This window comes from Juglans microcarpa x Juglans regia, chromosome 3D, assembly GCF_004785595.1.
Source record: "Juglans microcarpa x Juglans regia isolate MS1-56 chromosome 3D, Jm3101_v1.0, whole genome shotgun sequence".
In the NCBI taxonomy this organism is placed as follows: domain Eukaryota; kingdom Viridiplantae; phylum Streptophyta; class Magnoliopsida; order Fagales; family Juglandaceae; genus Juglans; species Juglans microcarpa x Juglans regia.
The window spans coordinates 23,684,014-23,700,530 of NC_054598.1; the positions used below are offsets into that span (position 1 = coordinate 23,684,014).

The 16,517-nt window shown below is 39.3% G+C and overlaps 1 protein-coding gene across 2 annotated transcripts; it reads left to right on the forward strand.

Annotated features, from left to right (window-relative positions):
* Nucleotides 1-9,495: 9,495 nt before the first annotated feature.
* LOC121254810 (paramyosin) lies at nt 9,496-14,692 on the forward strand. Of its 2 annotated transcripts, XM_041154975.1 has the most exons (6): nt 9,496-9,626; nt 9,798-11,349; nt 11,443-11,519; nt 11,692-11,803; nt 12,008-12,124; nt 14,167-14,692. In XM_041154975.1, exons 2-6 carry the CDS (start codon nt 9,925-9,927, stop codon nt 14,515-14,517), a joined length of 2,082 nt encoding a protein of 693 aa, XP_041010909.1. In that variant the 5' UTR covers nt 9,496-9,626; nt 9,798-9,924; the 3' UTR covers nt 14,518-14,692. The 2 variants fall into 2 exon arrangements, with proteins under 2 accessions (XP_041010909.1, XP_041010907.1); XM_041154973.1 differs by having other exon boundaries at nt 9,525-11,349.
* The last annotated feature ends 1,825 nt before the right edge of the window (nt 14,693-16,517 follow it).

Below are 16,517 nucleotides of genomic sequence, written 5' to 3' on the forward strand. Positions count from 1 at the left end.
TACTGCTCAACCAGTAGTGCAAAAATGTATTAGGATCTGAAAGGGCATTTCTAGTGCGATAGATTGAGGAAGGATGTAGTAGAATTTGTGGTAAAATGCCTAGTTTGCCAACTAGTGAAAGCCAAACACTAAAGGCCAGAAGAAAAGCTGCAGCCATTGCCTATCCCTAAGTGGAAGTGAGAAGATATATCTATGGATTTTGTGATAAGTTTGTCGAGCACATCGATTGGAAAGAACTCCATATGGGTCATAGTTGACAGACTGACAAAGAGTGCACACTTTTTGCCTATTGCCAACACAGACTCTATGGATAAACGCTTCAGGATATATGTTAAGGAGATAGTTCGACTATAAAGAGCACCCAAGTCCATAGTGTTAGATAGAGATAAGCGGTTCAATTCGCATTTATGGCAGAGTTTGAAAAGGTTACTAGGCACCAATTTAAGGTTTAGTAGTGCTTATCATCCGTAGACTGGCAAACAGACGGAACATACGATACAGATGTTGGAGAATATGCTTCGGACTCAAGCACATCGATGGGAAAGAACTCCATATGGGTTGTAGTTGATAGACTGAAAAAGAGTGCACAATTTGTACCTTAGTCAACACAGACTCTATGGATAAACACTTTAGGATATCTGTTAAGGAGATAGTTCGACTGCAAAGAGTACCCAAGTTCATAGTGTCAGATAGAGAGATGCGGTTCACTTCGTGTTTATGGCAGAGTTTGCAAAGGTTACTAGGCACTAGTTTAAGGTTTAGTAGTGCTTATCATCCGCAGACTGGAAAACAGACGGAACGTACGATACAGACGTTGGAGGATATGCTTCGTACTTGTGTGTTGGAATTAAGTGTTGAATGGGAAGGACACCTGCCTTTGATAGAGTTCACTTATAATAACAATTACCAAGACATGATCCAAATGGCACCTTATGAGGCCTTGTACGGGAGAAAATGTAGGTCCCCATTGTATTGGAACGAAGTTAGAGAAAAGAAGATACTAGGACCCGAATACCTACAAGAAGTTCGAAAACAATTAGCATTGATCAGAGAAAGGATGCAAGTCGGCCCATAATCGATAGAAAAATTACGCCGACAACAGACGAAGAAACTTGGAATTTGCTATAGGAGATTGGGTATACGTTAAAGTGTCACCAATGAAAAGAGTGGTCCATTTTGGTAAAATAGGGAAGTTAAGTCCCCGATATGTAGGACCATATGAAGTTGTGGAGCGAATTGGATTTGTAACTTATCGACTGGATTTATCGACCGAAATGCAGGGTATATACGATGTGTTTCACATATCTTCTCTAAAGAAGAGTTTCAGAGAAAGATGACCAGTTGTGATGGAGCTCAATAGTATTCAGCTTGAGTCCAACCTATCGTATGAAGAATGGCTTGTACAGATTATAAATCTTAAGGAATAGGAACTGAGGAATCGAAGGATGCCTCTAGTCAAAGTACTTTGGAATAATCTGAATTTCCAAGAAGCAATTTGGGAAAGGGAGGATTCAATGAGGACTAAATACCCTCAGTTGTTTGTATCGTAGATTCAATTATTTGTTAGGAATTTTGTATTTGACTGATTGTACTTTGGCATGTTTGAATAAAAGACTTCGTCTAGATTTTTGTTCTTTTTATCTTTTTTAGTAATATTATATGCGCGTACCATATCCTTGATAATAGAGCATGGCACAAACTAGGAAAATCGCACGTACGTCCACCTTGTCCGTAGCCAAAATTAGAAAAATACAAGAGTGTAATCACAGTAACCGGTGCAAAAGAAAAGACCGAATGATGGCAGCCTACTCGCAGCAAATGGAGAAATTTGAGCATCATCACACTCATGTGCTGGATGCGGATTATAGAGGAAACATGTTTATATGATGAGCGTTACCGAATGAAGAGCGGCAATCCCCACATGACCCGTTAGTGTGGACGCTACAAGAATGTGATTGCTCGGGCTTAATCAAGAGGCAGAGACCAACCGTGCTACAAAAGCTCACGCTAGTAGATATACACCTTTCGAGATCTCGGATATCTCAACGGATCGTATTCGTCTCCATGAGGAAGGTCAACCCATAGAAGATATTGAGCTTGCTATAGAACATAAGTTGAACGAGATGAGGGTGAATATGTATTACGATTATGATTTGGATGCAATATTCTACATGTAGCAAGACTTAGTAACAGAAAATGAGGATGAAGATGCATCCCTCTCATCATTTGAGGATTCCACGACAGCCAGTAAGAAAGGTAAAATTTTGAGTGACTCCATAATTCTTGTAGCAAGTTGTTCTCAGTTGATGGTTACGATGCCGATTTTGAGGACGAAATCTTTTCTTAAGGGGGGAGGATGTGACGACCTGATTTTTGTCAAAATCTTCACTTGTTATTTTATTTTAATTTTACCTTGATTACATTTTTTGCCCAATGTTTTGACTAGCTAAGAAGGGTGCTAGAATAGTGAAGGAATCGCTTGGGCCTAATAGCCTAGGTGTCCAAGCCCAATAAAGGCCCAAAGGGACTAGGTAATAATCGGTCATTAAGGGGCAATTTGGGAATGGCAGACCCTAACTAGGGTTTAGGGCAATGTGGTGCCTACTTGGAAGAATGGTTGTTTTGCGCTTTTCTTAGGAATCCCATCATTTGAAACCTAAGGAAGAGGCACTATTGGTAAGCACCACGTTGCCACTTGGCAAGCATGCATAAAGGCTTCTAGAAGAAGCAAAATGAAGAAAGGAGAATGGAGGGGTCTGCACTCATAGGGCACATGCCGTACTCATACACTCACATGCCACTTGGCACATATGCAAGTCCATCCCGTAGGTGTAATGAACCTAGACAAAAGAATGAGAGAAGGGGAAGAGGGGCATGGGACATGGGACATGTCAAAAGCCACACACACAAGTTCCCAAGAGGCCTTAGGGTTTTGGCCAAGGGGTGTCACGCCTACCTAGGGGAGACCAACCAACATCTTGCCAAGTGTCATGCATGCACTAGGAATGGGGCATTTCTAAAAGAAAGTGATGATGAAGGGTTTGCATGGGAAATGGGCACGCAAACAGTCACCAAGATTCTAGAAGAATCTTTGTGGGAAGAGGAATAAAAAGGGATGGCAAAGGGCACAAGCTCACACACATGCCACTTGCCACATGGCAAGCATGTACACGCCCAACCCTAGGTTTTGTAAAAAGACTTGTATGCCTCGAAGGTTCAATGAACCTAGACACACATGGAGGGTGCAAAGGGACTTTAGGGTTTGTTTAAGGGCATGAGCATGCCTCATGTCAAGGAGCCTTTTGGCTTCCCAAAGAAACATAATGATCATGAGGGCAATAGAAGGTTTCATCCAAGAAGAAAAGGGGCTTGCCACATGGCACCCATGCATAGAGGCTTTTGGATTTCCAATGTTAGAAAAGAAGGATAGGAGAGAGAGAGAGAGAGAGAGAAGAGAGTGGGAAAACACAAAGTATATAAGGACATTCGTTTAGGGGGTTGGCACCTACACCCCCAAAGAAGACACCCGAAGGTCATTTTGTGTTTTGCATGAACTTCTCACCTCCATTTTCTCTCTTGCACGTCCACCATAGAGGAAGAACAAGCACTTTTCTTTCTATTTTCTCCCCAACCAAAACGTTACCTACACTATACCATCTCCACCCATCCAACCACATGGTGGAAAAGAGGAGCAAGGAGCCCACGTCGAGAGGAGACCTGCACGGTAACAACCACTAAATTTCTACTACATTCCCTTAATCAAAACACACACGTTCACGAGTATTTCCTTGGGAAGAAAGGGTTTGGTTAGAGTGAAGGGAGATACACTCCATTCCCAGACTTGAGGAGATTGGAGTGGTTAGAGATTTCATTTGATAATTTTTAAATCGTGGAGGAAGTAGGGTTTTCCTCAACAGGAAGACTGAACCACCACTAGCATGTACACGTGAGCATGAGACCTTTAAAGGGAAGAGAGACCACGACCACCATTTTGAGTTCAAACTGGGGTTCTATTCTCTAAATGGTTTCGGCCATAAGAGTAATGATCACACACAACTATGACTCTCTCACACGTCATGCAACACCATGACCAAACCTTGTTAGGAAACATGAACATCATTTGGCCTAGGGCGACCTCTTCTAGGCCGAGCACATGGAAAGCCTATCTAACCTTAGAATAAGCTTCACAACTGTGAGGGAGTAAACCCTAAACATGCCACACACACACCTACTCGAATTAGGGTTTTGTGTTGTCACTAAGTCTAATAGTTTAAATTCAGCTTGCTTGCTCATGATACTTATATTTTTGCTAAAGATATTTGTAAGTTGACTCAATCTACTCTCGGATAATGTTTGTATATGAGGTGTGAACTTTGCATTGTTGTTGGTATTATGTGATCTTTGCAATGTTTCTTATGTCACTTGAATAAAGAGATCTCTGGTATGGTATGACTTGTATTTGGTTTTATGTGATGTTTACCATGCCCACATGCTTGAAATGTTTCAGCCATGCAAAGCTGCCATGATGAAGAAATTTTCTTTTGCCATGATTAAGCACAGATTGTCATTGCCCATGTTTTATGATAAGTAAATTGCATGTTCTAATATTTTCAAACCGTAACGGAAAATGCTTTGATGTGTTGTTTGATAACATGACATGATTACATGGTACATGACATTTACATGTTCAAGTTGCTTATGAAAGAAGAAGAGTCCCAAGTACATGTCACATGCATTTTAGGTTGTGTATAGTTTTCAAAAGAAAAGTTCGTTACATATTTTGTCATGACCCCAAAAGCTAAGACATGAGAATGTCCTAGTAGAACTCCTCTATCCACTCTGAAGTGCATAAAATTGGAAGTGGTAACCCTGGGTTGATGAAGCACAGTCAACAGACCTCGAATGGATTCTTTTTAAAGGACTTTGGAGCGAGGTAGCACCTAACGCTAGTGAGTGCCATAAGATGGTTGTAGTGTAGGCGAAATGAGAACTGTCGCATAATGATAAGTGCTCTAGGGTAGTCACCACCGGTCAAGTGGGACAGGAAGTGATGCGGTAACTAGCAAGGAGCCCACGCTGTGTAGGGGAGCCGTGAGGTGTCCACTTATATGTTACAAGGACTAAATGTTATGACTAATATGTGTTAAGAAAAGATGATAAGTGTTTTCTGAAAAGGAAAGGTCAAACCTGATTTTTTGTCATTGAATTTCTGTAATGTATATGCATAAGTCAAAGTCTCAGGTTAAGTACATGTCCATGCATACATTCTCATGGTTTGCCTTTATATGCTTATTTTATCTGCTTGTATGTTACATGTTAACTTGTTGAGATTTTTTGAAATCTTGTTGTGATACTTTCCACTATCATTTTCCATCTGGGATGGTAGAAGTTATGACAGGTCAAGAGACCAATTATGGGGAAACACAAGAGGCTGGCTCCCCTGATAGTCAAAGAGGCCTTGAAGAACCTTGAGCGCTCAGTGGAGCCATCTTTGGAGGATAGGCTAGAGGCAACTGACCAGTTCATTTGTGAAGTGCTAAGTTGTTTGAAGACTTACAGAAAATTATCCATAAGGGCAAGGCAAAATAGCAAAGGGCCTGTAGGGTTTTGATAAAAAAAAAAAAAAAGAGAGAGAGAAAAAGGAAAGTGTGACAAGAGGGAAAGGGTTCTTTTGGTTTTGTACCCTTTGGTATTTTGGGAATTTGAACAATGATACTATTTTGGGATCGTTAGTTTTATGGTACCATGATTTTTAAGAAATTGGTCTTAATCTTACTTAGATTATATGAATTTCCACTACAATTTATTGCATACTGCTAGAAATATACTAGGTGCATTGCATCTTAACTGTCATGTATGGGGTTATGTAACCTTGTATTACATATCTCGATGCTTCAGTCTCTGTCCAATCCCAAGCAGGGGTTAGGGGCATCATACACATCATCTTATTATTCTGGATTTTGATCATTTGTCTACAATAGGGGAAAACTTCGATAATGTAAAAAATTGTAAGGAGTTGTTTTCACCCATTACCACCAACCCTCCATGTATAGTGTTGCCTACAACAACTGTAGCACACTTTGAATTGAAACCACAAATAATTAAACTACTTCCTACTTCTAATGGTTTTGAGAGAGAAGACACTTACACGCATGTGAATGACTTTCTTGAACTTTGTACTACCTTTAGGTTCCAAAACTTCACTAATGAATCAGTTTACCTACGCTTGTTTCCTTTTTCTTTAAAGAATAGGGCAAAAGCATGCCTTACCTTCTAAATCTATCACTTCTTGGGATATTCTTGTCATAAAATTTCTTTCTAAATTTTTTCCAATATCAAAAACCAATGCTTTGAGGAGACATATTGTTGACTTTTATCCAGATAATAAAAAATCTTGTGAGAGTTGGGAGAGATTAAGGCTTTGTTTGGATATTAAGAGTATCTTTGACCATTTGTGAATAGCAGTGAAATAGTTTATGAATAGTGGTTAATAGTTTGTAATTAGTAGTAAACTATTTGTGAATAGTAGTGAAATAGTCCGAGAATAACTGATAACAGATGTGTTCCCAAAGAGACCCTTAAGGACCTGATTTTGAAGTGTCCCCGCCATAGTTTTGAGATATGGAGACCGGTACAATATTTTACGGTTTAACGTAGACAAACCATAACATAATTGAGTCAATGAATGCTGATGAATTTTTAGTTTAACGACCGATCTGTCATATAAATTTCTTGAAAACTTATCAGAAAGCTCCCATCAATGGGATTTTTCTAATCGTAGAGAGATCATCCCAAATAGTTAAGAAATGGGGTTTGTATGAAATAAGTAAAACCATAAATTCTGCCAATTAAGTTCAGGATTAAGTATGTTCCCTCTGTGCTAGCCCCATGCATACGAACTCAATATCATGAAATCAATTGATCAATTTACAAAATATCATTTTTCAAATCTAAAATGATGTGAAATTTGTAACGATTACAAATTGAACCACGATGTTGGACAATGAGTGTTGGTTAATGCAAAACGTCTAATTTTCATGGCCATGGCAGCTCATTCTAGTTGATTTCATGTATAATTATACGTACATTTTCTCCTTAACTTCTATGCCTTGCCCAATGTGCATCCTCAACTATGAAAAATTGAAATGTGCAACCCGATAACACTGTAAAGTTTCAAGGTGCACCCTTAGGCCAGTCATCTAACCTTGAGAAGCTTTGAAGTAATGATGAAAACATTATAAGGAAGGGGCCTCTTCCTTGGCTCTGCAACTCAGGGTGGAGGGAGGTTGGGATCCTTGGCCCCACGCCAGTGGCCGCCCACATTGACTTGTACTATGTATATTATGGGTGTACAGGAATTGGCGAGACCGATTGTCGTTGATGGGAACTGACTGTTGGAGTTAGTAACCGGTTGGCCGGCGGTAGGAAATACAAGCAAACTGCTGAACCGATCAATATAATATATATAATTATCATATATTTTAGGTAAAACGATGCCGTTTTATTTAAGTGATTTAAACGACATCGTTTTACATGAAACGTATAGAAAAAATATATATATAAAAGTGAAACGACGTGCATCATTTAGATCTAGCGTTTAATAACCCCTCCCCTCCCTCTTCTTCATCCTAATCCTCTTTCTTTCCTCTCTCTCCTCTCTCACCCCATAACGCAGCCCTCCCCTCCTCCTTCAAGCCCCTCGACGCTCAGCCTGTCCTCATCTCTCTGAGATCTCTCATCCTCGACTAGTCCCTCACCTCTTGGAGCTTTCTCCTCTCTAAAACGTCTCTCTGAGCTCTTTGTCATTCACACTGAGCTCTTTGAAATGTCCCTCACCTTTCTCATTCTCTTCTCATCTCGGAGCTTTCTTCTCTCATTCATTTTTGAATTTGTTGTGAATTTTGGTTGATTTCTTTTAAATTTGTGATGTGAATTTGGGGATGGGTTACCAACCAACGGACCAGCTGTTGAACCGATCGGTACCGGCCGTAAGATTCCGATCGACTCTCTCTCTCTTTCTCTGCCAGTCGGTTTCGGTTGATATCACATTTTAAAAAAATTATCGGTACAATTTTTATTTTGGACCAAAACCGCGCTGATAGGATTGATTTTAATGTATATATGTTTGCCATGTATACTGCATTCGCACTTAGAACAAGAAAGAATTAAACACTCTAGCTAGGATTTACAAAGATTTTGGATAGCTTAATTTTCAGGTAGGAACGAATAGTTATTCTATTTTCAGGTCGGTGTGTAGACTGCATCATTCACATCACTGAAATGATAAGATAGGATTTGTAAAATTTAAATTTAAAATTTATCTTTCAAATTAAATTATACAATGTAAACATTTTATTAAGGATCCGTTTCGATATCTATGAATAGTAGTGACAATTAAAATAGTGGTAAAATTGTTTGATTTAAGATATTTTATTAGGTTTTGGAAAATGAGAGGAAAAAACTAAATAAAATAGTATAAAGTTAGAAATTTGTTTGAATATAATTTTTTAATAGAGAATATTATGGTTACATATACTAAAACTATTAGTCTATTTATATTTTAGTATACATACATTAGTTTAAAATAATTATATTAATTAACACATACTAATATGGTATTGAATTTAACTATACTACCATACTTTATATAAGTTACACTATACACTTTTTATATGAGTGTATATGATCAAATTTGTAGAAATATATTTATAAAAAAGAATATATATTACGATTACTAGTTTGTACAGTTGATGGGTATAAGTTGTGGCATTGAGTACTGTTACACCCACAAAAGAATTATACAAAAGTAATTTAACAAAATGATGTGGTTTCATCTGATCCGTTAGATCTACTTTACAATAAAAATAATTTTATAATCTGACAAATCACATCCAGCCACATTAGTTTGTAGAATTATTTTTATGTAATTATTTTATGATTACAATATTTCCCTATACCATTTCATATTACAAATTACACAGTGTGAGTTCCCTTTTTTTCTTATTAAAAGATATTTGGGGACATATGTGGACTGCGGTCTTGGGTATAATAGGCCCGGAGAAGGGAATGCCCAACCCAACCTTATAAACCACACACAGGGCCGATTTGGACCGGACTATCCTCTGTACAAATTTGCCTGTTCTTAAGAGAGCTTTACGCCTACCCGCCCTCGATCCTGATATCTCAGCGCACAGATCGTGTGCGCGCTGCTATGTCATAGAGACATCATATATGCATTCATTTCACCCATCGTCCCCGAATCTATACTCAATTCTTGTCTTTGCAACGTATTACAAAAAATAGGCTGTCATCTTCTGCGGCTCAGGTTCTTAAAAGGCAGACAGAGTGAAGCTTCCTCGTCTTCCTGCACCTTCACCTCACTACTGTAAAAGCAAAGCAATCATTTGTATTGTATCGGACGTGGCAGCTTCTCAACGACGGTAGATTGCGTATAGTATATATCCTTATGCTGCATCTGCGCTGTACCAAAACCAAAACCTATTAAAAATATATATTTCCTTTTTTTGTTTAAATTAAAAATTTAAAAGCCAAAATCACAGAAGAAGGGGGAGACTGGTCGGTAGCTATCGTTACGCACCGTTGGTTGCTCCGTCTTCTTCTTTAAGGTACGATTTCCCCGGGTTCATCCGATCCGGCCCCTCTAATCTATTTTGTTTTGCATAATTAATTATCCAATCCCCAGCTTTAAGGTCATAATTCGGTTTCTACTTTTTTTCTTTTTGGGGGTAGGGGGGCAAGTAATTGATAATTTCTTCATGCTGGCCTCCAAATTCTAGGGTTTGAAACTCTCTATATACATGCCTACATACGTTCCGTGTATGACTATGCACATCGGCAATTGGGTCGAATTCGAAATAGAGAGGTTTGCTTAGTGGATCGGCAATAGTGGTTATAATTGTTGCCATGGCGAGTGTGGGTGGCGAAGACGCTGATGCGGTTCTCAGCGACGTGGAGGGCGAAGAACCGATCCCGATCGTGATCAAGAATCCGACTCAGGAGGATATCTCCGTCGAGAAATTTCGTGAGCTTCTCGCCGAACTCGATCGCGAGCGGCAGGCTCGCGAGGTGGCGGAGAACTCGAAATCGGAGTTGCAGGTTTCGTTCAACCGCTTGAAGGCTCTGGCTCACGAAGCAATTAAGAAGCGCGACGAGAGCGGGAGGCAGAGGGACGAAGCTCTGCGCGAGAAGGAAGAAGCTCTGAGGTCGAGTGAGAAGGTCACGGCAGAATTGGCTGAGGCGAATAGAGCAAAAGACGAGCTTTCGAAGCAGAGAGATGAGATTGCGAAGCAATTTGATGAAGCAGTGAAGGAGAGGGACGGATTAAGATCGGAGATTGAGACTTCTAGCCATATGATGATAACTGGGATAGAGAAGATATCGGCGAAGGTTAGCAATATCAAGAATTTCACAGTGGGTGGGTTGCCAAGGTCGCTAAAATACACGGGGTTGCCAGCGGTGGCATATGGTGTGATTAAACGGACGAACGAGATTGTAGAAGAGCTCCTAAGACAGATTGATGCCACGACTAAGTCTAGGAATGAAACAAGGGAACAGATGGAGCAGAGGAATTATGAGATTGCCATTGAGGTTTCTCAGCTTGAAGCAACGATGAATGGGTTGAGGGAAGAAGTTGCGAAGAAGACTTCGGTTGTTGAGACTTTGGAGAAGACTATAGCCGGAAAGGATGGAAAGATATCTGAAATTGAAAGAGATACGATGGAGAAATTGAATAAGGTTGAGAATGAGGCTTTGGAGCTGAGGCAGATAGTCAGTGAGTATGATGACAAGTTGAGGAGTTTAGAATCAAAGATGGAATCACAGAGGCCTTTGCTAATTGATCAGTTGAATCTTGTGTCGAGAATTCATGAACGGATATATGATGTGATCAAGATAGTTGATTTTAATAATTTGGACCAGTCAGAGTTCTCTGAGTCGTTGTTTCTCCCGCAGGAAATGGACATGGAGGAGAATATTCGTGCTGCTTTGGCTGGGATGGAGTCTATTTATGAGCTGATCAAAATTGTTGTTCAAAAGACCAGGGATTTAGTAGAGGAGAAGAGTCGTGAAATAAAGGGTTTGGATGAAACAGTAGGTCAACTGGTCAAGGAGAAAGAGCATATTGGATCATTACTTAGGAGTGCTTTGACAAATAGGATGGCAATGGATCCATCTTCCAAAGGGAATGCACTGTTTCAAGTTGCAGAAAATGGTTTGAGGGAGGCTGGGATAGATTTCAAATTCAGTAAGCTTCTTGAGGATAGAAAGGTTCCAAATCCCAATGACAAAGTGGATGTGCCAGGGACAGAGAGTGATGAGATATACTCTTTGGTAACTTTTTCTTACTGTTAATTTGTGTTTAGCATTTGGGACGTGTTTGACCCTTAAAACGTCCTTTCTGAGATGTTTATGTGTTGAACACAGGCTGGTGCTTTGGAGAAGATTGTTAAGGCATCTCAGCTTGAGATCATTGAGCTGCAACATTCTGTGGATGACCTAAGGTACCTGATATCATTCTTAATCTTGTATATGCCAAGTAGACTGACATTTTCGTGTTCACCTTATTTTTGGAAGTTGGGTTGAGGAAGCTTTCAATGAGAGTCAAACTGACACATTCTCACTTGTCCTGACCTGATATTTTTCTATTTTTGCATATTCCTTTACTGTATGAAGGGCAGAGTCAAGCTTACTTAAAGAGCATGTAGAGATTCAAGCCAAGGAGCTTGACCATAGAATGCAACGGATAGAGGAACTCGAAGAAAAGGAGAGAGTGGCGAATGAAAGTGTAATTTATTTATGTTTTGTTGGCTGTTATATCCAAATTTAATGTTACTGTCCCTTCAATTTGTGGTGTTTGATACTCAGTGAAGTATAAGAAGTTGAGAAGTAATCTGTGGTCATTGTAATTCCCTTTTTTAAAAAGCAAGTTGAAACTTGCTTATATATTGTGTTTGAGCATTTTGGTATCAACTTCCTATGTATGCTGTAGGTTGAAGGGCTTATGATGGACATTGCTGCTGCTGAAGAAGAAATCACGAGATGGAAAGTAGCAGCAGAGCAAGAAGCTGCTGCAGGCAGAGCTGTTGAACAAGACTTTGCGGCGCAGGTATGCTTGTTGCTTATTTGGCCTAAGCATACAATTTATATGTTTTACACTGATATCTAGTTGGTCGTTACAGCAGTAATTTTTTGTCCATGCTCGTACTCTCATCAGTTTGGTACTCAATAGAATATTCAAATAGTTAAAAGAGGGGAGAGGAGGGGGGGGGGGGGGTTGTTTAAGCTATCCTCCAAGGAATAGTGACTTAAAAAGGGTCGGTAGAATAATTTGATGAATAAATGATAAAATCTGTTTCTGTTAGTGTTGCTGTCTCTCTCTCTCTCGCTCTCGCTCTCTCTCTCTCAGCGGTAGGCCTGCACACCGAACAAAATTTGAGGCTGACCCGATCCGACCCGCAGGGAAACTTGATCAATCGCGGCCTGACCCGTACAATTCGGATCGGGTCGAACCTGTTCTTCTTCTCCTCATTCGTTCTGCCATACACATTGGAGGGCAAAAAGACCCATTCTGGACCTTCAGGTTGTTTCTAACCCATTCTGGATCTCATGCCGTAGCTTTAGTGAGAGGAAGAAGATGGACCCTGCTATAGCCATTGTTGATTTAACCTTTTGGTTTGTAATGCCTTCGATACAAGATAAATGGATGAATCCAGGTTCTCTGATCTTTGGGGATCACAACTTTTATGTTACAGAAAAAAGTAAAGCATACCCAGAACAAGATCAGAGTGATCCCGGAAAACACAGACGGATCGAAAACCAGCCACAAAGTAAGTAAAGGAAAAAGAAAAAACGCCATTTCTTGAAGACGGATCGAAGAGGAGTGAATGAAGCTGTTCCAAACTCCAGAAACCATCACTGTCTGAAAGAAAATAAAGGGGGAAATTGATGAAAAAATAATACTAGTAATAATAAGAACATGAGAAGAAGAAAGAAACCCATGTAGTACTGATCTGCTAGTTTTGATTAACTCATTAGAATCATCCCATGTAGTACCAATCTGCTAGTTTTGAAAGAAAAAAGCAACTCACCCGTAGAGCGGAAGAAAACCCATTAGAATCATCTCCTTGCCCTCTGTTCTGCTCAAATTCGCTTGTTGTTGGGATCTGTTTCAAATCCTCAAATAGGAAACAAGAGCCTCACACCAGTACTACTCTCTTGCACCCCTTGATGAAGAGTATTATTCCCATACCCTCTTTCGAACCCCTTGAGAGAAAAACTCGGAGACTTTGTGTTTGGAGAGAGGTGTGATTACTGTGGACTGGGGTAGTGTTTTCCTTTGGCTGTGCTCTGTTTTTGAGCAGCAAAACAGAGGATTGTTCATCCTGCAGGTGGCTACTGGGAAACGGCGACAAGCTGTTGAACAAGTAGGGCAGTGACGCGTCGAGGTCGTGGGGAAGCTGTAGGTTGGGTGTTTGAAGGAGGGTCTTGGGTCAATAGCTTGTTATTTTCCTCAAGTGATCGGTTTCGACCGATATAAGGTGTATTAAACCCGTGACCCGATGAACCCGACTTTAGTCGGGTCGGCCATGTCGGGCCTTTCGGATTGATCAGGTCTGGGCCTTTTATGCACAGACCTACTCAGCAGTATATCTCTAATCAGACATATCAAGCCAGAGAATCGTTAAATAATTTGGGCACCTTTTTGTGAATTTCGAACTGTATAGGGTAAATTTGTTTTTTGTTAGAATATGACAATAACTATTAACTAGGTTAAAAAGTCTAAAAAGAACACGAGGGGATTGATTGAGGTCCATTGTCAAGCTTCCAAATTCACTAGATGTGGCCACTATCAGAGACACCCTGATCGTTTGACATGATAACATTGTGCTCGTGATTAGAATGTATATTTGGTACTTGCAATTACTATATTTTACTGCGAATATATAATTCTCAGCCTGTTTACTATGCACTAACATTCCAGTTGTTTCCTTTTTTTCTATTTTCAACAGTATGTTCCATCTTATTGGTATTTTTAGCATGTTCTATGGCGGTTTTCCACTCACTCTTCCCCCTCCCCACCAAAAACAAAAAAGTTATGATTATTCTGAATATTGTTTAAGTTCTTAGTTAAATTATGGATGCCCGCAGTTGTCATCAATTAAGCAGGAGCTTCAAGAAGCTAAGCAAGCCGTGTTGGAGTCTGAAAAGAAGCTCAAATTCAAAGAAGAGACAGCCACTGCTGCCATGGCTGCAAGAGATGCAGCTGAGAAGTCATTGAGGTTGGCAGACTCGAGGGCGTCCAGGCTGAGAGATAGATTAGAGGAGCTTACCCGTCAGCTCGAAGAATTTGAGAACCGGGAAGACTTGAGGGGCCAAAATAGGCCTAGATATGTATGCTGGCCGTGGCAGTGGCTTGGGATGGACTTTGTAGGCGTCCGCGGGTCTGAGATAGAACAACAGGGTTCCAATGAAATGGAGCTTTCTGAACCTCTTTTATGATTATACTTTTTTTTCCCCTTCTATTTTTCCCCTTCTTTGTATCTACTGTGATCTTTCAAATTAAAAATAGCATAGCAATGGTAGTTTATATCAACTTCATTATTCGAGATTCTCCCTAGTATTTGCTGTAATTTGGTGCTGAGCCGAAGTGAATCGTGGTGGAAAATTTGGTGTTGATGGGTTTTTTTTTTTTTTTTTTTGGGGGGGGGGGGGTCTCGGCACTTCATTTGTCATCAATTTTAATTTAGTTCTCAATTTAAAAAACAGAATGGAAATTACATAAAATTAAAAAATAAAAATAAAAATAAAAAGTTCAATTCCGATGTTGTAAGCAGGAGATAGCTGTAGGGTATTACGATTATCGTTGGGTACTTTCTCTTCTTATAGTTTTATATTTAAGTTCCGATTCATTTACGTGTAGTACTCTGGAAGTGGGAACCAAGTGAAGCTAATTGGAAACTGAGAGTCTATCTATGTATCTATCTATCTATCTATAATTATATATATACATATATATATATATAATTATATTATATTATATAATATATATATGATTCAAGTAAGATACCCAAATTTTATGGAAGATGTTCGTTTTTCTCTTTTAATTAGTTCAAAGGAAATTAGTAAAAAGACGTGTAAATAAAATGCGAGAGGTCTTCATTTTCTTATCAAAACAAATGTAGCCCCAGCAAGCACTTCAGTTATCTAAGAAATTTGATGGATAAAGATAGCTATACGCCGAGTCTTCATATTAACATTCTTCTAGTCCTAGTAAAAGCCTGAAAGTCTCCACACACACACACACAGCACTATCATGCCCATAAATTCAAAAGGAAAATTTTATACACCATACTCCATCTTGCTATGATGAGGTGACATTACCCATCAATCTATTTCTTCTTTAAAAAAATAAAGGATCATCTAAGGGTGATAGAAGTGATATATTTTACATAGTGGGATGAGTGTTGTGGTATATATAACACCCCACTTAAAAGCACCTTAGGACTTGGCCTTAGCAAACATGACTTTAGCTAAGTAGAAGTGGTGATCCTTGAGAAAAAGGAAAATCTTGGAGTTTGAGATGGCAAAGAAGCTTACACCATTGATTTAGTTAGTATTTTTAGAGAATTCTAGTGCTATTTTATTTTATTTTATTTTTCTTTTGAGAAAAATGTGCCAAGAGGTCAATGGTAGAATGACAAGTAACATATTGGAGATTTGCCACCTTGGTGGGCTAAGTAACTTGGTTAAAATATTAGATGGATTTGAAGAAGACCCAAGGGTTGGTTAAATAGGGGCCTTAGCTCATTAAGATGAGAGGGCTAAGGATAGACTTAAGACTATGGGCTCAACTTGATAGACACAAAGTTATTGGGCCGAACTTAGTAAGATCAAGACTATAGACCCAACTTAGTAAGACTCAAGACTAAGATCCAATTTAGTTATTGAGGCCAAGGAAAGGCCCAATAAAATCTAAACATGGGGCCCAAGGAAAGGTCCACTTCACACAAAAGGATTGAATATTTGGCGCAATGAGAATTTAACACTTGGAGCAAAAGTTTAGTATTCCTATCACTATTTCAAATTGGACCCACACATCATACAATTGGTTTCATTTCTTTCAAAACTCATCCCACACGCCCCTAGGGTTTTCTTTTCAACCATGGTAAGATCTCTAACTTGAGTTTAGGTTACTATTTCAAAAACTCTCATCATTTCCATGAATAGTAACTCAAACATCATGGCTTGCATAGTTTTCTTCAAGTTCTTTTCTTCATGATTTTTTACTTGTAATTTGTATTTTTTCTACTTGTTTTGCATCATTTTTAGGCAACCCTAGAATAGTAGAACAAATCCAATCCATGTCATTTGAGGAAAAGGCATATCAAATGCCAAATGAACCCATCAATCCGCACGCCTAGTGCAAACTGTGCACGTCTAAACAAGCCAATGAAACCAAGGCTTTTCAATAAGTTTTCAAAGGAATTTTTTGCAACTCA